Source organism: Macaca thibetana, chromosome 6, assembly GCF_024542745.1.
Source record: "Macaca thibetana thibetana isolate TM-01 chromosome 6, ASM2454274v1, whole genome shotgun sequence".
NCBI classification, from domain to species: domain Eukaryota; kingdom Metazoa; phylum Chordata; class Mammalia; order Primates; family Cercopithecidae; genus Macaca; species Macaca thibetana.
Window position 1 is genome coordinate 24,724,366 of NC_065583.1, and position 25,785 is coordinate 24,750,150.

At 42.3% G+C, this 25,785-nt stretch overlaps 1 protein-coding gene and 1 pseudogene across 1 annotated transcript in view; one reads left to right on the forward strand and one right to left on the reverse strand.

Annotated features, from left to right (window-relative positions):
* TIMD4 (T cell immunoglobulin and mucin domain containing 4) overlaps positions 1-25,132 on the forward strand; it is a 44,213-nt gene extending 19,081 nt beyond the window's left edge. The window contains exons 6-9 of the mRNA XM_050793942.1: positions 17,502-17,551; positions 22,259-22,376; positions 23,984-24,023; positions 24,950-25,132. Of these exons, the coding sequence (XP_050649899.1) occupies positions 17,502-17,551; positions 22,259-22,376; positions 23,984-24,023; positions 24,950-25,034 (293 nt within the window). The 3' untranslated portion in view covers positions 25,035-25,132. The remainder of the gene's footprint in view (positions 1-17,501; positions 17,552-22,258; positions 22,377-23,983; positions 24,024-24,949) is intronic.
* Positions 19,120-20,030, reverse strand: LOC126956754 (MICOS complex subunit MIC26-like; annotated as a pseudogene).
* Positions 25,133-25,785: the final 653 nt, after the last annotated feature.

Below are 25,785 nucleotides of genomic sequence, written 5' to 3' on the forward strand. Positions count from 1 at the left end.
AACCCACTTCAGAGGGCCTGCAGGCTTCTATGGGTTTTTCTTTCTCTGGCTAACAGTCCTCAATTCCCTCTCCATTTTTTCATGTAATTTTCGGATGGCAAAACTTCCGTGGTTGCGGGCTGATTTAAATCCTTAATGAGGGTCTTGTCAATCATTGTTCTCTAAAATTAGCATGACCCAGGGTAGCAATTTCTTGCCTCCACTTTAAGGCTGCCTAGAATGCAGCTCAGAGATGTAGAGTGACTTGTCTTAAGATCACACAGCTGAACAGCGGGAGAGCTGGGAGTCATACCCAGTTTTTAGAGATTTTAAACTGTGCCTATGGATTCCTGGATGGGGGATATCTGTAGATGAGCTTCTTGTGGGAAGGGCATGACCCTCCTGAAATTATATGCATAATTGTATGTATGTATGCACACATATTTTTTCTGGGGCAAAGTCCAGGACTTTCATTCAATTCTCTAAATACTCTACAAAGCCCTAAATGGCTAGGAACTATAATTCAGTAAAAAATACAAGCACAAACAGACAAAACAACAGTAACAACTCACGTGAAAATATGACATAGGTCCCACTCCCCGCAAATCTGTTAGAGTAATACAAACTCACACCTCGATACCTAGGAACTCTGATCATACTTTTTTGCCTATGGGATTAATTTTATTTCTTTTTTTTTTCTTTTTTTTTTTTTTTTGAGGCAGAGCCTCACCTCTGTCACCCAGGCTGGAGTGCAGTGGCCATCCACTACCACCTCTGGCTAATTTGTGTGTGTGTGTATTTTTAGTAGAGATGGGGTTTCACCATATTGACCAGACTATACATGAACTCCTGACCTTGTGATCCACCCACCTCGGCCTCCCAAAGTGCTGGGATTACAGGTGTGAGCCACTGCGCCCAGCTGGGATTCATTTTATTTCTTGCTTGGTAGCAGGAATGTGTGAAATGGCCCCCAGTTGCTCCCAAAAGGCCCCATCTCTACTGGGTAGGGACTCCGAAGCCAGGACATAAAAAGCCACACACCTATGCCATTTCCTAAATAAAATCAGATGGCCTGGGATTAAGTTCCCTACTGATTGTATCTCAGGCTTATGTTCACTGCCTCTATAACATCTCAAATTCCTATCCTTTCTTTTTTGTACTTTCTTCTCATAGCCTGTTGGGTAGCATTAGGTGGGAGTTGAAAGAGTTGAGTCAGGGAGCCCAAAGGCTCCTGATTATATCCTACCTCTGCCATTTTGTGAGATTTTTGTTTTTCTTGTAGAATCTCAGGTGAGTTATTTCTTCTATCCTTTTCTGAATCTCAGTTTCCTCAAAATGTAAAATGGGGATAACAGTAGTGCTTATTGTGTAGGGCTGTTAAGTGACAATATGCATGAGAAAAATGCCTAGTACATAATTATTGGCTTGTAAATAATAGTCATTAGGAGGGACTTCTATTTTTTTTCTTTTCTTTACATCTCTGCTGCTATTCCAGATCACAAACCTTCATTTTCAGGCAGTCCAGCAGGGTAACAAGAGGCCACCTCTGCCAGCTCCCAACTGACTGGCTGTTCCTGATAAGTACATAGATACTTTTTGGTTTTACGATTTTTTTTAACTACTAATCACACTAGGGAAACAGCTGAGGAGTAACAAAATCACAAACCCTGAGAAGTTACAAAAGCTTTTACAATCTCATAGTTGTAATTCTCAGTATTAGAACAGATCTGAGATTCTGAAAGCTTTTCACTGAGCTCTGTTTAGATGGTTCTGTAGAACTCTCAATTACTGGTTTTATTCCTGTGGGTGAACATCTTTAATTTTCAACTGCCTCTCAGTTGTTTTGTTCTCACATTGCTCAATCTATTGAGGCTCCAGTCTATAATTTAGGCTTGAGAATCAAGTTACAGCTGAAAAAGAGCTGCGGTCCAGTTTGCCATCCAAATGCTTCCAGGTTTGTGTTATTTATTTTACAGAGCAACTCCATGTACATACCTTCTAGCTCAATGCTCTCCTCCAATTTTTAGGTGGCTGGTCTGCAGATATCAACCAAAGAAGACCTACTTAGTGTGGCAAATTCTAACGTCCACTCTCTGGATGCCAGATATAGGGCTCAGAGATGTAGAATGATTTACCCAAGGTCACACAGCTAGACAGAGGGAGAACTGGGACTCACACTCACATTTCAGGGATTTTAAACTTGTGTCTACGAACTTCTGGGGGATGTGGGGGGTGGGGGGCGGGGCGGAAGTCTTGTCTGTGGAATACTAGGAAACTAAGAAGATGGGAAATTGAGACCTAGAGAAGGCCAAGGAATTGAGAGAAGCCTTGTAGTGAGTTAGGAAGAGAGCTAAGGCAAGAGGCCAGTGGTCCTGATCCCGTATAGAACTGGTCTTTGCTCCCAGACTGGCAGTTACTGTTTCTCAGCAGAGCTTTCTTGAAGGCAGGGTTCCTTACTTACTCCTAAAATATGAGGTTTCACTTTTTCTTGTGCCCCAAATGAATCATTGTATCTATAATCAGCAGGAAGTCAAAACTGTAGGGCAAATTCAAATTGAAAGCACCAAAAAACACATGAGGACTTTGCTGTCAATATTCAAATTGGGAAAAATGAAGATTGCTCTGACAATAACAACATTTTTCTTTCCTTGTGATACTTAACGGTAGTTATTTCTTGGTTCCGGGGACAAGAATATGGGGGAGTGGGTTAGGGATGAGTTGAGAAACAGTTTTTTTCTATTACTATATATTTTTATTTTGCAAAGCCAGTCAAAGCTTCGAGGTCCAAAACAAGCTGGCCTTTCCATGGAAGCATGTTCAGAGGGAAATGTGGTTGGACATGGAATTTTAAATCTGTACCGTGTAACTCTGGCATTTGGTTTGGATATATGACAATAGGTAATATATTTGCCTGCTACTTCATGTGGCATAGGGCATGTAAAAATGAGTAAGTCATGGCCTTCGTCTTTAAAGTGATCACACTTCAGTGGGATGGACAGGCTTGTGCATAACAAACCATCCTTTAGTGAGCTCTGCTTTGAGATAGAGGTAAGAAAAGGTTCACTGGGGCCCAAGATGGAAGAGGTGAAAATGAAAATGAGGGCCAGGGTCGGGGCTGATTTTACTCATTGACCTTTGAATTGGTTCTTTAAGGAGAAAATGCTATTAAGGAGGGAAGAGCCAACAGGATGGAAGAACAGCATGAGCAAAGACAGGCAAATGTAATACAAGCATGATGTCTTTGGTGATTATTTAACAGTCTGGTTTAATCCAAAAATAGGGATAGGAAGCTGGTAATGGTCTAGGTTCTTGAGGGACTTGTATGATCGACTAAAGAATTTATCTTTTATTTCAGAGTCATGAGGAATCGTTCACGTTTTTTGAGTAGGGAGTGACATTTTCAGTTGTTTTAGGAAAAATTGCTCTGGCAAGGATATGGAAGATGGATTAGATGGGAGCAAGGCTGGAGGCTCCGACAATACTTCAGGTGAAGCACGAGTGTCTAGATTAGAATGATAGCAGCAGTAACAATAGAGAGGGGACAGGGTAACAGCCATTTAGCAATTAGGAGTCAGAGGACTTGGTGGCCCGAGTGGAGAATGAAGGACGGCTAATTCTCTGCAGCTGGGAGAATGGGTCAATGTGTGGGTTAACTGGTAAAGGAGCTCCGTGAGGAAGAGTTAAGTTTGTGTGTGAGATCTTGAGTTTGAAATGCCTCTGAGAAGTGTCTAACAGGCAGTTGGAAGTGTGGGTCTGGGCTGACTCATGGATTCCTGGGTGGGTGTCTTTGCTAATTGGCACTTATATCTGATCAAAATAATTACTACAATGATTCACATTATAAGTGCTAAATAAAGACTTGCCAGTATACCAATACTTTCATGCATATTCTCTCAAAAGGGATAGTACAAGACTAAGGATATAATTTGGGAGGTCATTGTTCATAAATGGCACTTATTGAGTACTTATTATATGCCAAGGCTTGGCTCAATGTGTCCAGTGCATTGTCTCATTGTGAGCAATTGTCTGAATCTGCGAGGAAGATTCTATTATAAGGTCCACGATAAATGAGAAAAACTAAGGTTTGAAGAGGTTTAAAAATTGGCCAGAATTTGAATCCCAGGTCTCTTTGGTGCTTGAACCTGAGCTCTTACACATTTTATTATCTTGCCCCATTAGCAGAGGAGGGATAATGGAACTTCCTGTATAATCACCTAAAGATATTGTGTGAGATGAAGAGAGAAATGAAGAGGTGCAAAGGAAGACTCTCTCCCCACAAAGAAGCAGTACGCTGGGGGAGCTTGTGGTGGAGGAAGGAAAGCCAGCTAAGGAGCTACTCCTAAGTCAGCTAAGGAGCTAGGGAGATACCAAAAGTAGAATGGGATGCATAAGCGCACAAGGGCAGAGGAAGCTGGGCTGTCAAAGCCTAGGGAGGGTGTAGTTAAAGATTAGGAAATTCTAGGAGGAGGCATTTAGAGAGGTGACTGCGTACTGCAGCAGGGTCACCATGAAGTGGACAGAGAGTGTGAGCTCTGTGGGTGGACTTCATGAAATCCCGAAATGAGCAATTGCTAGAGGATGAATGTTTGATGTTCTTTCAAGAAATTTAGAGGGAAGGCAGGGTAGAGAAGGAAGGAGCTGTTGAATGAGCAAGGTGTATTCTGGCATGGCATAGGAGGATGCAGTCAAATGTGGCAGAGGTAGGTTGATCTAGACCTGGAGATAAGAGAGAAGAGGGTGAGGAGAGAATAAATGAAGGTGTGAGAACAATCAGATCTCATGTTGACCTCAAGGAGGTAGGAGAAGATTGGGGAACCAGGACCTTGAACTTGGAGGTCATCTAATCCATGAATACCAGACCTGATCATGCGTTGGAATCACAGGGAACTCAGTAAAAATATAGGTCTCCTTAGTGTACCCAAGACTTGCAGATGAGAACCTCTGGCAGTGGGGTCAAGAAATCGTATGTTTAACAAACCTCAGATGAGTCTTTTGAAGCCACAGCCCTGGTCCCAAGAAGGCAGTTAGGAATTACTAGTATAGTACACTCTCCTTATTTTACAAATAAGGAAATTGAGGCATAGAGACATTTAAAAAGTTTAAAGAGGAGTGAGCACTCATCCTTAGGTAGGAGTCTCTTCTGGCTCCCAAATTAGAGCTCATTGCCCTACGTTGCACTATTTTAATAAAGTAAAGATAAAATTGAGCCCTGTCAGAACCTGACACTTTTCTGAGCCTTTCGCTGATCAAGGGCATGGAAAAGTTGTAGGAGGAACTGCCATTCTCAGTGCAAGTTCAGCAGAAGGAACAGAGAAAGGCAGAGGAATGAAGCAAAGGACATTTGTACTCATCAATACCATTGTTAGGGAGAAATAAATTGGATGCACTTGATTTCAAAGTCAACATCTTTCATGAGGTATTAACAGATTTGTTTTATCCCTCATGCCCAGTGCTGTTCACAGGCTTGAATCAGTTGGTAACCCGGCTGGGGGATAAAGGAAAAGGACAAAAGTGGATTCTTATTATTTTTTCTCACAATAGCATTTTAGTCTACCAACTGTACAATTTTTTTATTAATAACACTGGAATTGAACCCATGTAATTCTAGCATCTAATAGCTCACCTTCAGAAATGTCAACCAAATAAGATCAAATAAAATTGCCAAGTTTTAAAAGAGGTATATCCATGTAAGAGAAACAAAGAGTGAAAAAGAAATAAGGGGTGAGCTGTTGAAACACAACACAAAGCCAGCCCCAAGATAGGTCCTCATTGACGGCTAAACTGAGCTGGGTGGACCCCCTCTGTAGGTCAAAACGTCTCTGGGACGCAGAGCCGGAGAGGGGTTTCTAGGCACTGGAGAGGTCTCTGGTTTCACAGCGGGTAGAATAAATGAGTAAACCTCAGTGAGTTCTGCAGTGTGGTCTCTCTGTTTTCTGCCCTGTAAACAAGTCAACAAATAAAGGTACAAATGCCCTTTGGCAAGATCTACCATCTGTAATTGGGGACTGTTGAACCCTGTGATACTCAACAGTACAATGGAGGGGAAAAGAAGTGGAACCTGGAATCAGATGTCATTGCACTACCATTCACTGGCTCTCATTATTACTAATGCAGCCTTGGGCAAGACATGGACCCCTCAGAGCTTTCATTCCTCCTCTTTCTTTCTTTCTTTCTTTTTTTTTTTTTGAGACAGAGTCTTGCTCTGTCGCCCAGGCTGGAGTGCAGTTGCATGATCTCGGCTCACTGCAAGCTCCGCCTCCTGGGTTCACGCCATTCTCCTGCCTCAGCCTCCTGAGTAGCTGGGACTACAGGCGCCTGCCACCACGCCCGGCTAGTTTTTTGTATTTTTGGTAGAGATGGGGTTTCACCGTGTTAGCCAGGATCTCCTGACCTCGTGAGCCGCCTCAGCCTCCCAAAGTGCTGGGATTACAGGCGTGAGCCACCGCGCCTGGCCTTTCCTCCTCTTTCAATAAGTCTGCCCAAGTTTGCTTAGCTCATAGACTCATATTAAAGCTCCAATAAGATAATGTATGTGAAAGTGCTTTGTGCACTTTCAGATGCTTACGTTGTACTCGCAATAATAATCATCGATAATAATGATTATTATAATCTCTTTTCCAAAAACTGTACTCATCCAGGTGGCGGAGGACTGGGGTTTCATTTCTTTTCTATTCTTTTTTTTTTTTTTTGAGATGGAGTCTCACTCTCTCACCCAGGCTGGAGGGCAATGGCGCCATCTCAGCTCACTGAAACCTCTGCCTCCTGTGTTCAAGTGATTCCCCTGCCTCAGCCTCCTGAGTAGCTGGGATTACAGGCACACACCATCATGCCCGGCTAATGTTTTTTTCTTTTTCTTTTTTTGTATATTTGTAGAGACAGGGTTTCGCCATGTGGCCAGGCTGGTTTTGAACTTTTGACCTCAGGTGATCTGACCACCTCGGCCTCCCAAAGTGCTGGGATTATAGGCGTGAACCACTGTTCCCATTGTATTCAGTCTCCAGCACTCATCTTGCCACGTTTTCCAAAGTCCGTAGAGCCCAGAGGATAAGAGCCTGGGCTCCGAAGGTAGATGATCCTGGCTCCGAGATTTGCTCTGTCCCTTGCTACTATGCAACTTGAGCAAGTTGCCTGACTTCTCTAGGCCACAAGTTTCCCACTGTGAGATGAGGACAATAATGGTAACTACTGCCGAGCATCTTCTGAGAATCAACTAAGAACACGAGAAGTACTTCACATTGCACTTGGCATGCAGTAAGTGCTCAGTATATAGTAGCCATTTATTATTATTGTTGTTGTTATCAATAATTCTGAGACTTTTAGGTCAAATGCAGATCTTCCTACCTCCCTCAATCAAGATTTATTTACTTTTGTTTTCGAGATAGGGTCTCGTTCTGCAGCTCAGGCTGGAGTGCAGTGGTGCGATCATGGCTCATTGCAGCCTTGATCTCTTGGGCTCAAGGGATCCTCCTGCCACAGCCTCCTGAGTAGCTGGAACTACAGGCATGTGCCACCACGCCCAGCTAATTTTTTTTATTTTGTAGAGGTGGTGTCTCCCTATGTTGCCCAGGCTGGTCTTGAACTCCTGCGTTCAAGCGATCTGGCCACCTAGGCCTCCCAAAGCGCTGGATTATGAGCATGAGCTACTGCGCTTGGCCTCAGTGAAGATTTATTGATCAGCTAGTGTGGGCAAAGCACAGTGCTAGACATTGCCCTCCAGAGGAGAGTCCAGTGATGAAGGATTAGGAATGAGGTCTTATCTGTGCTCTACTGAGACCCTCGGCTATTGTCACACGAGAACAGAAGACTAAGGAGGTGACTCTAGGCTCTCACAGGGTTGACAAGATTTTGTTGCTAGGGTGTCTCAAGAGCAGTGGAAGGTTGAGGCCAAGGTTCAGAACCAAGGTGCCTCTGGAACAATGGTGTTCTAGAATCTCTGGTTTTCTTCTATCTACCTAATCTGCGTGAAATGTGACAGTATCTCACCATTTCTTCCTCTTTCTGAAACACATTGGGTGCGAACACAACTTGCTCTCTGTTCTCTTTCATAATTACCAACATGGACCCCACCCAATTCTTCCCTTTGACCTAAGGAACGCCTGGATGTATGTAATGCTCTGTTGATTTATTCATTTAAGTGTATATATTTATTTAAGTGTATAAAAACATGTAGAGGCCTTCAGAATTTAAAGCAAGTATGCGAATTCAATAAATGTGTGCTTCCACTTTCAACAGGGGTTTTGAAATTCTAGATCTGTGTTAGTGCTGCTGAGAAAGGTCAGAAAATATGAATTCTGAGTAGAGGTCAGCAAAATAGGTAGTCCCTTCCTTTGTTATTTATGTAAAATCTTGTGCAAATGAACATTTCTCTCTAGATTTCAGCTTCCCTCTTGACAAATTAAAAAAAAAAAAGAAATTGGAAGAGACAATTTCAAATCCTTCCCAACTCTTAAACATTCAGATTGTGATTTTTGGATTCTTTTGCTGTCTTTTGGATATATTAAGACCATATCGCCCATGATCCACAGAGGGCAGCGTAAGCCCGAGGCTACCCATGAAAGAAAAGAAACTGTTCTCTGAAGGCTTGCACTTGTCACTTCTAAAATTCCAGGATTGCGTTAAAATTGTATCTTTGAGTTGACTTATTTCAGAACTAATTTTGTTTTAAACATAGGACAGATGAGTCCCAGCATCTATGAATTCAATGATGAGTCAACATATGTGATATCTGTTTTAAAATGCACCCACTGGGAAGACAGAGTGCTCTTCTTTTCAGTTGATTTCTGGCTTGAAGCTCACTCATTAGAGAATTTGTGTTTTCAAGTAGGATTATAATCTGCTTTTTTTCTTTTCTGTCAGACTCGTTGAAAACATTTTTTTTTTTTGAGTCATTCAGAGTTGGTTTCAAATATCCTTTAATTGTTTGTGTCACCTTGGGCAATCAATGTAACTTCTTTTAGCCTCAGTTTACCATCTGTAAAATGGGTTTATGAGCATTAAATGTGATAATTTGGCCGGGAGTGGTAGCTCACGCTTGTAATCTCAGCACGTTGGGAAAACGAGGTGGGAGGATCACTTGAGTCCAGGAGTTTGAGACCAGCCTGGACAACATAGCAAAACTCCATCTCTACCAAAAAAACCAAAACCAAAACCAAAAACAACAACAACAAAAAAACCACTAGCTAGGTGTGGTGGCATACACCTGTAGTCCCAGCTATTTGGGAAGCAGAGGTGAGGTGGGAGCATACCCTGAGCCTGGGAGGTTGAGGCTGCAGTGAGCCCTGATTGAACACTGCACTCAAGCCTAGGCAACAGAGCAAGACCCTGTCTCAAGTTTTTTAAAAAATGATGATTTATATGAAGTGCTTATAACTGTACATGACACATAGTAAGCACTCAATAAATGTATTCAAAGAGAAAGTCTCTGCTAATTTTAAAGCAAGTTTCTATGAATAGGATGGGAATGGGGATATTAAAAGTGGATTCTTAAAATATCTTCTTGTCTAAAAAGTGTAATGCCACTTCAGAACTGCACATAGCACAGTTCTAATTGAGTGACAGAGCAGGTTCTGGTGTACCACGGTAAGCACAGCCATGTTGAAAAGGAAGTCTATCATCACCCTAAGTTCTGAAGGCTCTTACAATTAAATTTAATTCCTTGAAACCATGGGGGTTGTTTTTGCACCAGTAGACCAGTAGGGATCTGCAAACTTTTTCTGTAAAGGGCCAGAAAGGGCCGGGCGCGGTGGCTCACACCTGTAATCCCAGCACTTTGGGAGGCCAAGGTGGGCGGATCACAGCTCCTCAAGGTCAGGGGTTCAAGACTAGCCTGGCCAACATGATGAAATCCTATCTCTACTAAAAATACAAAAATTAGCCAGGCCTGTAATCCCAGGTACTCGGGAGACTGAGGCAGAATAATCGCTTGAACCTGGAGTGCCACTGTAGTGCCAACAGATAAAGAGATTACCACTGTTACAGGTTGGACTATATCCTTTTACTTTTCAGATTTTTTTTTGGAGGGGGGAGGGGACAAGATCTCGCTCTGTTGCCCAAGCTGTAGTACAGTGGCCCAATCATAGCTCACTGCAGCCTAGAATGCCTGGCTAATCTGTTAAAACAATTTTTTGTAGAAAGAGCATCTTGCTATGTTTCCCAGGCTCGCCTCAAAGTTGTGGCCTCAAATGATCCTTCCACCTTGGCCTCCCAAAGTGCTAGAATTACAGGCATGATCCTTGCCCAGTCTTTTTAATTTTCCTCATAACAATAGATTATTGTTTTTCATAAAAACTTTCAATTTTTTCTTTTCAAAATCATTCTATGTTCTTTTAAACTCACTTTAAATTTCATTAAACAGTTTCATTCAAGAAATCTTTCCCACAAAGCTGCTATATACCATTCATATATTCGATAGAATACTGTGAAATGGCTGATATTTAAACCATTTTCTTTTCTTTCTTTTTTTTTTTTTTTTTTTTGAGACAGAGTCTCACTCAGTTGCCCAGGCTGGAGTGCAGTGGCACGATATTGGCTCACTGCAACCTTTGCCTCTCAGGCTCAAGCCATTCTCCTGCCTCAACCTCCGGAGTAGCTGGGATTACAGGCACCCGCCACCACACTCAACTAATTTTTGCATTTTTAGTAGAGACAGGGTTTCACCATGTTGGCCAGGCGGGTCGTGAACTGACCTCAGGTGATCCATCTTCCTCGGCCTCCCAAAGTGCTGGGATTACAGGTTTGAGCCACTGCAGCCGGCCCTTAAACGATTTTCTTTAAAGCTTGTTTTCAAATAATTTTAGGCTCACGAGAACTTGCAAAAATAGTACAGTGAGGTTCTCCTATATTCCTCCAGTGTCCCCCAGTGATCACATCTTACATAACGATAGCACATTGTCCAAACCAGGAAACTGACACTGGCACAATACAATTAACTAGTGTATTAATCCTAGCAGGCCTTTGTTGGGTTTTATATGTACTTACTGTTAAAAATTCTTTGGACATAAAAAAACAAGCAGTATATATCTATTGGGCAGTTTGCTTTCCATGTCAGTACTTTTAGATCTGGAGGGTGTCCCTTTTTAATAGCATCATTCTAACCGTTTTTTGGCTGTGGGTTACTGGGTTTCTAACACCTGTCTTCAAGGTTTCACATAGAAGGTCGCTTTGACGCTGCTTTGGGGAAATGACACACACCCCAAGAATTTGCTCTTGCCTCAAGCATCGTGGAGTTTCCAGTGATTAACACATGATACAAAGAAAATTTACCATTAAAAAATCACACTTGAGAAAATTTAGAAATTAGACAAAATTAAAATGGTACTGGGAAGAATAATTATAATTCTCTTGGTATTTCTACTTGAAAGCAGATGTATTCAGTCTTTATGTTTCTTTTTAGTTTTCTTTGGGGAATGAGTATACAAATATTTAAAAATACACAATTGTATTTCTGTATGTATTTTAAGTATTTGCATACTCATTTCCTATACTAAGTGTAGTTTTATATCCTTTTAAAAGAGTATTGTGTAATGATAATTTTTCTCAGTAAAATTCTTTGTAAAAAGATATCCAGAATTAGAAAGGTTAAAAAGGACATATGAGATCAGTTGGTGAAATATTAATATTTTCAGATGAATAAACTATGGCTCAGAGAAGGAAAGTATCTTAGCCAAGTTCACACAGCCAGAAAAGTTGAGATAAATACTTAGTGATGGCAGAGAGTCCCAGGATGCCACAGTGAAGACGGTTGAGGTGCAAGCACTTGGCAATACTCCAAGATCTAAAGTTAAATGTTACAGGAATTTCATTTTACCAAAGTGCCCATGCCTACCAAGAACACAAGAGACCAAAATACAAGCTAGAAAGCCAATATACTAACAGTTAGAATTCTAGCTGCCAAGAGACCTAACCTGTAATCCTCCTGAAAACACATTTTCATCCTGTAGAAAAATCTAATATTAACCAGAAGGTTTGGTGAATCCATGTACCTAGGAAAAGTGGAGTTAATGTTAAGATTGTTTTGTTATTGCTTAAATTTTAATTAATTTAAGATACATCATACACACACATGGAAAAAGTACAAAGCATACAAAAAATGTTAATGTGAAAAGTCAATCTTCCTTTCATCTCTTGTGCCTGTCCCAGAGCCACTGTTCTTTTGGAAGGTCTTAGGGACCACTGTCTCTGTGTTAGTTTCTTGTTGCTGCTGTAACAAATGACCTCACAGTTACTGGCTTAACGCACAAATTTATTATCTCACAGTTGTGAGGGTAGAAGCTCTAAAATCAAGGTGTTGGCAGGGCTATATTCATACTGGATTTGTTAGGGGATAATTTGTTTCTTTGCTTTTTCTAGCTCCTAGAGGCATTCCTTGGCTTGTGACCCCTTCCTTCATCTTGAAAGTCAGCAGCATAGCATCTTCAAATATCTCTGTGAGCTCTTCTTCCTTTATCACACATCCTCTGACTTCTCTAATGTTCTTGCCGCCTCCTCATAAGGACCCTTGTAATTACATTAGACCCACCAGATAATCCAGGATAATCTTCTCATTGCAAGATCCTTAACTTAATGACATTGCAAAATCTCTTTTGCCATGTAAGAGAACATATTCACAGTTTCTGAAAATTAGGATATGGACATATTTGGGTGTCATTATTTTGCTGACCACAGTCTCCAAACTACATTTGAGAGACGAATGACTCCTTCTTCTCTAGACCAGACTAATAATGTGTTCTGATGAAAAATAATGTATTCTTATTATTAAGATGCTTATTTATATTTGTTTACCAATTTGTTCTGTACACTATGAAATATATCCTTCTGGAAAATGTTTAAAAGATAAAGTATACATAAATGTAAATAGAAGATGTCATTTTCCCCACAGCCAGTGGATTGCCTACTACACTCATGGTAAGTACAAAGCCCTCTTTAGAGAATACTGTCCTAAACTATCCTTTTGCTACATTCAGTGCAAATCACTGTCCTGAACATTCCTTTCTTCTGTCAGTAGGACATGCTATTTACATGGTACAAGGCACTTGAGCTCCAGCATAATTAGGTTGTTAACAGTATAGGTATTTATGTCAGTCAGACAGTTCAAATACCAGCTCTACAGCTACCACCTGTCCAACCGCCATCACATTGCTCAACCCCATGGGCCTTGGTTTATTCACTGGCAATATGGCAGAATGTCTGCCTCATAGGGTTGCTTGTGAGGATTAAATATTCAGTGTGAGGCCGGGTGCAGTGGTTCACGCCTGTTATCCCAGCACTTTGGAGGCCCAGACGTGCGGATCATTTGAGGTCAGGAGTTTGAGACTGGTCTGGCCAACATAGCAAGACCCCATCTCTACTAAAAATACAAGAAATTGGCGGTGCACACCTGTAATCCCAGCTACTTGGGAGGCTGAGGCATGAGAATCGCTTGAACCTGGGAGGTGGAGGTTGCAGCGAGCCAAGATCGTGCCACTGCACTCCAGCCTGGGCGACTGAGCGAGACTCTGTCTCCACAATAAATAAATAAATAAATAAATAAAGTTCAATGGAATTTTAATAATAATATGATATTAGAGTTATACTCTTTGTCGTTTAATACTAGGATCTTTCATTGGATTTAGTCTTCTTACCTGTGCTCAGCACCCACTTCCTGACTTTTTTTTAGGTTAGTCACCCCGTTTAAGGTTGCTTTCAATCTTTGTGTGTTGATTCTTTTGAATTTATTTCCTGGGGCTTCTGTAACACCAAGTACCACAAACTTAAAACAACAGAACTTTTTATTCTCTCTCGGTTCTGGAGGGCAGAAGTCTGAAATCAAGAGGTTGGCACGGCCATGCTCTTCTTGGAGGCTCTAAAGGAGAACCGTTCCTTGCCTCTTCCTAGCTTCTGGTACTCCGGGGATTCCCTGGCTTATGACAGCATCACTCCAATCTCTCCCGTCTTCACATGACCTTCTCTGTGTGTGTCTCTCTGTGACCCCTTCTCTTGAGGACACCAATCATTGGATTTAGGGCCTACCCTAAATGTAGAATGATTTCCTCTCAAGAGCTTAACTAATTACATCTGCAAAGACACTATTTCTAAACAATGTCACAGTCTGAGTTCCTGGGTGGATGTGATTTGGTGGGGAGAGGGAGTAGTGATACTGTGCTACTCATTATACTTCCGTCTTGCAGAATTGCTTTACTACCAAGTTCTGGGAGGCTCCTGCCTTTGTCTCAGTGCACACGTGTCAGAGCTCAAGGACTTGAGAATCTAAGGGCTGGGGGAACACAGACAACCTGGAAATCAGTAGTGTTGCCGTTTCTAACCCCCATCCCCTCGCCACTGGCATGGCTACTTTTCACAAGGAAGAAAAAGCACCATCAACTTGTCCTCAGTGTTACCATTCTGTGTATGACACTGTAGCCCTTGGAGTGCTTCCCATTTGGGCTTTTAGCATCTTCAGAAGAAGAAGAAGAAGGAAAAAAGTGCTGTTTGGTATCATGCAGCAGCATTTGTGTTTGCAAAATGTCTCTCCCATTGGACGATTCCAATTTAAAATACAGATTAGCTCTGATAAAACTGACCCAGGCTGGCTTTTCCCTTTGATGGTTTCAATTTCAGGCTTATTCATCACAAATGATTGTAATACAACAGGATTTTGACAGAACAGGGGTAGGAGTTTTGAATTCTTACCTGCAATTTTCAGCTGTAGGGGATAATTGTAGAGAGAAAAACAACAATAACTTAGTTCTAGGATATGAAAACGGGCTGAATTTCTCCTTTGTTCCTAGGCATTTAACAAGTCACTTTCCTGATGAACAGATCAGCTCTCTGATACCAAATTCTGAGCCTTACAAAATCTCCCACATTTATCCTTTTGCCTTAAGTACAAAGGAAGCTCTGGGGAAACAAGATCAATTTCATTAATTATTAGCTTAGGTATTTATTATATCCAGGACCTCTCCCTGTGTGTTTTATTGAAGTTCTGTTTCTATTTTAAGATTTTATTGTACATATGACTTTACATCCCTCCTGGATGTTTTCCTCCTGGCCCCGGCTTCTGATACTGCTCTTACTTTCTGATCTCTCTGACCATTTCTTCTCTTTTTTTTTCTCCTCCACCTCCTCTGCCTACTTTTTAATGCTGATGTTTTCCAGGATCCCTGCTCTTCTGTTTGAACATGCAGCCCATGGATTTCTTTCTTTCTTTTTTCTTTTCTTTTTTTTTTTTTTTTTTTTGGAGTCTCTCTCTGTTGCCAGGCTGGAGTGCAGTGGGGCAGTCTCGGCTCACTGCAATCTCCCCCTCCTGGGTTCAAGTGATTCTCCTGCTTCAGCCTCCCGATTATCTGGGACTACAGGCACACGCCACCACGCCCAGCTACTTTTTGTATTTTTAGTAGAGACGGGGTTTCACCATATTGGCCAGGGTGATCTCGATCTCTTGACTTCTTGATCCCCTCACCTCAGCCTCCCAAAGTGCTGGGATTACAGGCGTAAGCCACTGTGCCCAGGCCGGATTTCTTATATACTCTGAGGAGGTCAACTGCTCCCTGGATATTGATGACTCCCAAATCAATATTTCCAGCTGCACCCTTTTCCTGAGTTTGATTTAGATTCAAATACATCAGAGGCTTGTTAGGTGACTTCTGCTTGCATGTGCCCCACAGTCACTCAGTGACTGTAAATGTGAACTCATCACCTTTCTCCCCTAGACTTACCCTTCTCTACTCCTGCCCCTGTTCCCAGTCTTAGTGGACAGCTCAGGCCATGGCCAGGTGTCTCAAGTAGGAACTGGTGAGGTAACAAAGACTTTTCTCTCTTTCTCACTCCCACATTCAACATCCATATCCTGTTGTTCTCCCTTCTAAGCATTTCTGAAATCTCTCTCTCTCTTCAGTTTTTTTTCTTTTTTTTTTTTTTGAGACGGAGTCTCTGCCGCCCGGGCTGGAGTGCAGTGGCCGGATCTCAGCTCACTGCAAGCTCCGCCTCCCGGGTTCACGCCATTCTCCTGCCTCAGCCTCCCGAGTAGCTGGGACTACAGGCGCCCGCCACCTCGCCCGGCTAGGTTTTTTTGTATTTTTTAGTAGAGACGGGGTTTCACTGTGTTAGCCAGGATGGTCTCGATCTCCTGACCTCGTGATCCGCCCGTCTCGGCCTCCCAAAGTGCAGGGATTACAGGCTTGAGCCACCGCGCCCGGCTTCTCTCTTCAGTTTTACTAGCTCAGAATTTCAGACCTGGAATTAGATGATAACTGTCATCTTGGCTGTTCCCTTATCCTCCTAACTGGACCATATCATGCTTAAACATTTCTGTGGTTTTCCATTGCCTACGGAATCCAATGGAGGCTCACCATCAGGAAACAAAGGCCCTCCCTGATTGACTCTTGCTCACCTGTCTCATGTCCTGCAGCTACCACCCCTCATTTCACCTCTTCATGGCCGCTTGCCGTCTGACGTGGGCGCCACGCTCTTTCTTGTTTCCACAGCTTTGCTGATGCTGTTCTGTCCACCTGAAACACCGTTGCCACCATTCTTTGCCTGGCTAATTCTTACACGACCTTAACTCAGAAGTGTTATTCAACAAACATTTATTGAGCACCAAGTATATGCCAGGTGGTATCAGAGTCCCATTGGTGAACAAGCAGACAGGGACTCTGTCCTCATGAACCTTTATTCTAATAAAACTTTCAATGAACTGCAATGTTGAGCTGAATGCCTCTCCCTCTACCTGCCCTTCCAGCAGCCTGTGTGTGCTCCATCACTACCTTTGGCCTGTTAGGCTGAAATCATCTTTCGGTCTCTCTTCTCTAATGGACTGTAAATTTCTTGAGGGTAGGGGCCTTGCCGCAGTCTCACAGTATTCTTAGCGCCTGGAACAGTGCTTAGCATTTGGTAGATTCTCAGTATTGTTCCCTTGTAACTCAACTATAGATTATGAAAACATGACTCCACCTCTCAGCATAAACTCCCATTCTCAAGGAAGTTTTCCTCGACCCTCCAGAACAAGTCTGGCAACCTCATGATATGTCCCTATAACAACTCATACTGTTTTCTTTCCCCCAGAATTTTGCACTTGTAACTAATTATGTTTTCAACTATTTACATTACATTTTTACATTAGGTTTTCTGCACTAAGTTGTAAATTCTGTGAGGTCCAAGGTATAGCTATCACACTGCATGGCCTATAGTAGGTGCTCAGTAAATATTTGTTATAGAAAACTGACACATTTTCTTGCTGGATAAAAATCTTGAGTGAATTGCTGAGGCCTACAGAAAAATTAGAGCCAATCGCCTGCTGGCCCAATGCCTGACTCTACCCATCTGTAAAATGGAGATGTTCCTGGGGGATAATGTTGTATAGCAGATAAACTTTACATTAAAACCATATCAAAACAAATATGCATAAATAGATTATACAAAAAACACGGGATTAAATAATTAAACATAGCAGCTGCAGTTCCAGATGGGCTCTTAATTACCTATTTCAGGATGTGATGCTTTATTCCCCCACCAGACATATAACCATTTTCTTCTCTTTTCCTTCCCAGCATCCGATACTGCAGTTCCTGAGCAAAACAAAACAACAAAAACAGGACAGGTAAACAATCTGTGAAGTATTTGAAGTATATCACTTAAATCGTAAAAATCCACAGCAGTGGCCAGGCACAGTGGCTCATGCCTATAATCCCAGCACTTTGGGAGGCCAAGGTAGGCGGATCACTCTCTGCCAGAAATTCGAGATTACCCTGGCCGGCATGGCAAAACCCCATCTCTATCAAAAATGCAAAAATTAGCCGGGCTTGGTGGCACATGCCTGTAGTCCCAGCCACACAGAAGGCTGAGGCATGAGAATTGTTTGAACCCAGGAGGCAGAGGTTGCAGTGAGCCGAGATGGCGCCATTGCACTCCAGCCTGGTGACAGAGGGAGACTCTGTCTCTTAAAACAAAACAATAAACAAACAAACAAACAAAAAATCCACAGAGTTTTGCAGAGGTGAACTAGGAAAAGCAGGATATTGATAACTAGAAAAATTCATTGCAACGATTATGAAACAGCCCAAGAATTTATAGACTTGTACTCTTGGCAGAAATAACCTTGATTGTTACTTCTGTATGTGCCAATGCTTTGAAAAGCAAAAACAAAAACCAAAAAACATGCAAGATCATTGTGTGTTCCTTCTGTGTGACCCAGAATTCATGACATACTGCAGAATCAACACCTGCCATCAATATTTCTCTTATTTTCTGAGGGTACTATTTTTATTATTACAAAAGTGATTCAAGCCATTTTAAGTGAAAGCTTTCAGGCAGTACAGAAGTCTGTAAAGGATAAATAAAGTTTCCCTATCCCCTCTTTCTTCTTCCCCATCTCTCTGTCAGACCCTGTCTGTTGTCCTGTCCTGGTTGCTGTGCCCACTGTCTCTGGGATTCTGTGTGTTAGAGAATGTAACAGGAAGAGAGGGAGAGAGCATAGCTTGGTCAATGGAGATGGCATAGCCCCAGCAAGATGCCTCAATGCCTGCCTACAGAGCAGCACCTCTCAATTTTTTTGATATCAGGGTCCCTTTATGCTCCTTTTTTTTTTTTTGAGACAAAGTCTCAGTCTTTTGCCCAAGCTAGAGTGCAGTGGTGCCATCTTGACTCAGTGCACCCTCTGCCTCCTGGGTTCAAGTGACTGTCCTGCCTCAGCCTCCTGAGTAGCTGGGATTACAGGCACATGCCACCATGCCCAGTTAATTTTTTGTATTTTTAATAGAGATGGGGTTTCAACACGTTGGCTGGTCTTGAGTTCCTAGCCTCAAGTGATCCACCCACCTTGGCCTCCCAAAGTGCCAGGATTACAGGTGTGAGCCAACACGCCTGGACTATACTCTTTTTTTTTTTTTTAACTTGGATTTTAATCATGTATGTGAATAGCAACATGAGTACAGGGAGTTCCAAGGCTTGTGCCTTATCTCTAAGTGAAAGGATTTCAGATTCATTTGCTTGTAGGATGGCATCACCCAAGATAACAGAGGCCTAGTATAGTTTTTCCTGAAGAAGAATGCCAGTTTAATATATTCGATACTGACTTTTCTGCCATTTTTCTGTAAAATTACTGATTGACCATATGAAGTTTCTGTTGCTTACCTATAACTGATTAAAATGCGTAGAGCATGGAATTTTCTACTTATTTTCGGATGAATTCCTCACATTTCCTGGCTTTAGAAAGTTCTCCTTCCAGGCCGGGTGCGGTGGCTCAAGCCTGTAATCCCAGCACTTTGGGAGGCCGAGACGGGCGGATCATAAGGTCAGGAGATCGAGACCATCCTGGCTAATACGGTGAAACCCCGTCTCTACTAAAAAATACAAAAAACTAGCCGGGCGAGGTAGTGGGCGCCTGTAGTCCCAGCTACTCGGGAGGCTGAGGCAGGAGAATGGCGTAAACCCGGGAGGCAGAGCTTGCAGTGAGCTGAGATCCGGCCACTGCACTCCAGCCTGGGTGACAGCGAGACTCCGTCTCAAAAAAAAAAAAAAAAAAAGAAAGTTCTCCTTCCAAAAATCTTCCCCAGCTATGTATCCTTGTAAACCCCGTTCATATAATCTCTCCTTTCTGACTTGTACAAACTCGATGGCTTGTTGTGGATAATGGATAGAGGCTGCTAATCCCATGAAACCAGATAGAAATACCTGCTTCTTTATTTTTGAACCTCTAGCCAAAAGAAGTCCGACAAGGCCAGCAAAACCAATCACACCTAGTCGTGGAAAAAATCCAGCAGGTGCATTTTGGAGATATTCATAGCTGTCTCACCCCCATTGAACCAAACTCTACATCTTGGGCTTCGTTTAGGAGTACCTTTCCTGACACCAACTTGTATATAGCTCATGATAATGTCAAAGCTGAGAGATGCTTTCCTAAGCTGGGTCCTTGACTCCTCCGCATGTTTAGGTTGGCCCTCGAGAATTTAGTAGAGTAAAAGCTCATAAACCTTCATGGGATTTTGGGGAGGGGAGTCCTTTCTTGGTGCCACATAGACTTTGAAGGTGAGTAGGCTCAGGCTGGCCAGCCCCATGGACCTCTAAATCACCTTGAACATGTTACTGGCAGTGAGGACTCTCACAGGGTCTTTTTATACTCTTGAAACTCAGTTTCTAGCCTGGGCAACATTAAAAAAAAAAATAGCCGGGTAAGGTATCAAGTACTTGTAATCCCAGCTACTTTGGGAGGCTGAGGTGGGAGGATCACTTGAGTCCAGGAGGCTGAGGCTACAGTGAGTCTTGTTTGTGCCACTGCACTATAGCCTAGGCAACAGAGAGAGGCCCTGTCTCTAAATAAATAAATAAATAAATAAATGCCTGGGTCTTGTGACACACTCCTGTAATCCCACATTGGGAAGCTGAGGCAGGAGGATTGTTTGAGCCCAGGAGTTCAAGACCAGCCTGGGCAAAATAGTGAGACTCTGTCTCTACAAAATATTTAAAAAATAAAAATAAAAAAATGCCAGGCATTGTGATGCATGCCTATAGTCCCAGCTACTCAGGAGGCTGAGGTGGGAGGATTGCTTGAACCCAGGAATTCAAGATTGCAGTGAGCTGTAATCATTGCCACTGCACTCTAGCCTGGGCAAGAGCGAGACTTTGTCTCTACAAAAGAAAAAAAATCAGTTTCTTAAAACTGAGACTTCATTTTGTTTTTTATTCTCTAGACTGCTCAGCAGAAAAAACTGAGACATTTCTACAATTAAAAAAAATGTTTTAGGCCAGGTGCAGTGGCTCACGCCTGTAATTCCAGCACTTTGGGAGGCTGAGTAGTCAGATTACTTGAGGTCAGGAGTTCGAGACCAGCCTAGCCAACATGGTGGAAACCCATCTCTACTAGAAACACAAAAATTATCCGGGCTTGGATGTGTGTGCCTGTAACCCCAGCTACGTGGGAGGTTGAGGCAGGAGAATTGCTTGAACTCGGGAGGCAGAGGTTGCAATGAGCTGAGATCGCACCACTGCACTCCAGCCTGGCTAACAGACTGAGATTCTGTCTCAAAAAAAAAAAAGAAAAAAGAAAAAAAAATTTAATCCCAGCACTTTGGAAGGCCATGGTAGGAGCTTGAGCCCAGCCTGGGCAATATAGCGAGATATCATCTCATTTTTAAAATTAAAAAAAAAAAGTTTAAACTTTTCCTTTAGATTCAGGGGTACATATGCAAGTTTGTCATACAGGTGTCCGTATTTTAAACATTTTAAAAAATCAATTTATTTAAAATAACAGCAAACCCGCTTTGTGCTAACATAGTATGTTTTATGTCAACTAACTCTATTTTGAAAAAACATGAGTGAGAAAAACGAATGAGAAAATTAGTGGGAAAAATGGCATTGTTTTACATTTTTTGCAAGTCTCATTAATATCTGGCTTAATAGGAGACAGAGGGTTTCTCATATCTGTTTCCACATTCTGTATAAGTGAGAGCAATGACGCCACACATCACATAGCCTCTGGGAAAGTACACTGTACATCTCATGACAGAATGATAGTGAAAATGGCAAAAAATGTCCCATGGAAATCATTTTGATCTCATGGGCTTCCCATCTAGACTTTGAGAACCACTGCTGTAGAAAATGTGAAATTAAGTTTCATTTTCTCTTTAATCCTGTTTTCTCTAGTAGCCTAAGTCAGCCATGAAAAGAGTGGCACAGGGCTAGGGAGAGCTCAAAGGATTTGAGCAGTGGCCAGGAAAGAGATTTGACTGTGGAAAACATAGCTCACAACAGTTATTTTTTATCCTCAGACCCCTAAGCCCCACAGTTCCTTATGTCTGATGTCTAACACTTTGGAAAATTTTGGGATATGGATCACGTGTTTTAGGTTTTCAGAGATTTTTGGCAAAAGGTGGTGAAATGTAGTGAAAATGGGCCGGGGGGCGCGGTGGCTCAAGCCTGTAATCCCAGCACTTTGGGAGGCCGAGGCGGGTGGATCACGAGGTCAGGAGATCGAGACTATCCTGGCTAACATGGTGAAACCCCGTCTCTACTAAAAATACAAAAAAAGGTGGCGGGCGCCTGTAGTCTCAGCTACTTGGGAGGCTATGGCGTGAACCCGGGAGGCGGAGCTTGCAGTGAGCCGAGATCACGCCACTGCACTCTAGCCTGGGAGACACAGCGAGACTCCGTCTCAAAAAAAAAAAAAAAAAAAAAAAAAAAAAAAAAAGAAATGTAGTGAAAATGTAGTGAAACTGCTGGTGGTTATAAGGTACTATTAGGCCAGGATGTCATCCTGTGAGAGTGATGTGTAGCAGTGACTGGGCCCATCTCCTTGCTTGTGTCCCATCAGATGGATGGAATGCCCATGCCCATGAAGAATGAAATGCCCATCTCCCAACTACTGATGATCCTCGCCCCCTCCTTGGGATTTGTGCTCTTGGCATTGCTCATGGCGTTTCTCCTGAGAGGTAAGGAGGGAGGGCCAGGTGATGGAGCACTTCAGAACCCTGGCGACTGCAGGAGGATCTGGAGTTGTCTCCACTTCCTTCCCCTTTATCCCTCCCCAAAGAGACTCAGTTCTGTCATTGTTCCCGTCCCGGTCAGGGATGTAACAGGTAAGCTCATTCTCCACAAGTTGCTAATGGCTCTGTGTATTAACCTCCTGGTAGAGTTCACATTTTGGAAAAGGGAAAAAAGCGGAAGAAGAGCACCGTCATTTATTGGACATTTTTGTGCCAGTCCTGATGGTATACTTTTGACGTGCCTAATTCATTTTATCCCTATTACTGCCTTAAGAGGAAAGTACTATTCTTTGTTCACTTTCTTCACTTCCTTTGTTCTTTGATTGAGAAAACCCTAGCTTGTCGCTTCTTTTGGCTAGGATTGTTGCAGGACAAAGACCATGAACAGTCCTCTTCTCCTTCTCCTTCTTCTTTTTTTTTTTTTTTTTTTTTTTTGAGACGGAGAGTCACTCTGTTGCCCAGGCTGGAGTGCAGTGGTGCAATCTCAGCTCACTGCAACCTCTGCCTCCTGGGTTCAAGTAATTCTCCTGCCTCAGCCTCCCGAGTAGCTGAGACTACAGGTTTGTGCCATCACGGGGGCTAATTTTAGTATTTTTAGTAGAGAGGGGGTTTCGCCATGTGGGCTAGGCTGGTCTCAAACTCCTGGCCTCAGGTGATCCACCCACTTTGGCCTGCCAAATCTCTGGGATTACAGGCACGAGCCACCACTCCTGGCCTGATTCTGATTTTCTTGCGTGTTCCCTGAAAGCAAGCTTTCTTAACCTAGAGGCCACAGATGGACTTCAAGGGTAATGTGAATCCTTTGAAATCACGTGCAAAAGTGTTTATGTGTTCATGCCTGCATTTTTCAGGGGACAAGGTCTATAGTTTTTATTAAATTCGCAAGCTGCTCCATGACCTTGCACCTCCATCCCACCCCCACCCTACCCCTAGAAGTTTTAGAACACTACAAAAACGAGCCATGAAACAGAGCTTATGGTTTTCATACAAATTATAGGCACATGGCACCTGGTACCGTTGTAAAATGCGGATAAATTGTTCTGTACTCATTAACAAAAGCTGTGTCAGGGCAGTATGGCAGGAGATGAGACTAGTAACCATCTCAGCTGATTTGAATAATAGTGAAACTTGTATATTTCAACACCTGCCCCAGGTGCAAAAAGAAATTTGAAATTTACTGGAATCCTGCTGTTAGTCTTCCTACAAAGGCATGGTTACAGTTTCGGAAAATTCTGAGTATGTCTCATAAAGAAGTATTTTAAAACCCAAGTGAGTACTTGAATTCTGGATAGACAGATGACTCAAAATGAAATAGCTTAACACCATTGCCCAGAATGTTGGAACAACTGTGTAATTGATGAGCACTGACTGTGGTCTAAAATAGCAAGTGTTTGACCTGGGAAAGGGAATGGCTTTTTCTGCCACAGCCAGCCACTGGTTCTCACCTTTGGCCTATGTCTGCTCTTTGGGAGGCAGTACTGGAATTCCCCCAGCATTTTGCGTATTCTATGCACTGCAGCCCCTCGGCTCACACTGTGGCCTTGTCTTTTCAGGGAAACTCATGGAAACCAATTGTTTGCAGAAACACACAAGGTAATTGATCTTGCATGAATGGGTGTTGTAATGATTGTACAAGCTGTTACAAATGATTAGCTACTACTCAGTGGTTTAATGACTTGAGCTTGTGCTCCGATTAAACATAGAGTTGGAAAAATGTGACATTAGAAGTGAAAAACTTGTGCAGATTTAGCTCACATTAACCTGTGTCTTGGTTAACACTGTGTCTGAACAAAATGCCAGTACCAAGGCAGGTGGGATTAATAGAAGTATAGCATGCAAAAGAAAGAAGGTGCTATGGCCCTCTACTCTGTTTGAAATTTTTTGTTCACCTATGGGTAAATTAGTTTAAGAGGCCATTGTTAAACTGGAGTTTATTGAGGAGAGTTGGCAATATGGAAAGTGAAAAAAGCATGTAGAATATTATTCTTGGGAGTTAGTTCCTCTGCCCCATTAGACCATGGGAGCAGCTTCTTTTGGGGCCTTTTTAAAAATGGTATTTGAAAATTCTCTAGTAAGGGATTTTAGCTATCTGCCCATATTCTTTAACTTTTGGAAAAGAAATGTAAAAACTTGATGTAAATTATTAATGAAGGCCTTGCCTTCATTAATTAATTGCATTAATACCACAATATGTATTAACAAGTAGGAAAATTGATGCCCAGCAAGGTGACCTTTCAAGGTCATACTTAGAGACACCTTTTGGTAAATAAATGTATTGAAATCATGATTTTATATTTTGCTAAGAATTTTTTTTATCTCCTTATTATAATGGGTTGGCAGAAACTCTTTTTCCCCTGCAGCCTCAGTTTTCCCATCTATAAAATGTGGAGCTTAGACTGAATGAACTGTGAGCCCTTTGAACTTTAAGGGGAACTGCATTGTAACTTAGCAGCATCTGTCTTTTGTTTTGTTTTCTAGTCTTGTGTTTCCCATTATCAGCCCCTCTTTTCTGTTTACAGGCTAGACTGCATTGGAGATAGTAAAAATGTCCTCAATGACATGCGGCATGGAAGGGAAGATGAAGATGGACTTTTTACCCTCTAACAATGCAGTAGCATGTTAGATTGAGGATGGCGGCATGACAATCAAGCGTCAAAATAAGTCTTAGGAGGTTTCTTTGTTTCATAAAAAGGATTCACTTATTCCACGTCTTGCTTTAGTTTCATGAATGAAAGGTACTTTAGAGACCACACCTTCTCTGTCCGTGCTCTAATCATCTCTGTAGAATCACTGCTAAGTGATCTTGCACACTACACTTGAACACTTTCAGTGAGGGTGAACTCCTTACCACACCCAAGGGAGTCCATTCAATCTCAGAGCGGTTCTGAGATTAAGAAATACTTAAAGCAAAATCTGTCTCCGGATGACATTAGCCTATAGGTCCTAGTTGAGCTCCTCGTGCCTATACAGAACATCTCTTCTTTATTAACTGCTGGATCAGTGTTGTGTGAACTAACAGGACAAAAAAATCTATAGGCTCCATCAGTCAATAAGACCGCCTTTTTTTTTTCTCTCTTAAAGGTAATGTCAAGAGAGTAGAAATCCAAAAGATGGTTACCTTTGGAGAAACATGTGCTTATTCCATTAACATTGCTATTGCTCTAAGCATGCTGGGAAGTACTGGAGAGCTGTTAACTCTTCAGGTGTTGGAAGGAAAATCTCATGTTTCTCCAAATTTCCTTGCTTCTGGGATACAATTTCTGGCTCTTTTATTACCCTAATTGCCTTCATCTCGTATGTATTTGTATCTCTCCTTTTATGCCTAGCTTTAAGAGTTCATTGTCTCGCTGCAGGT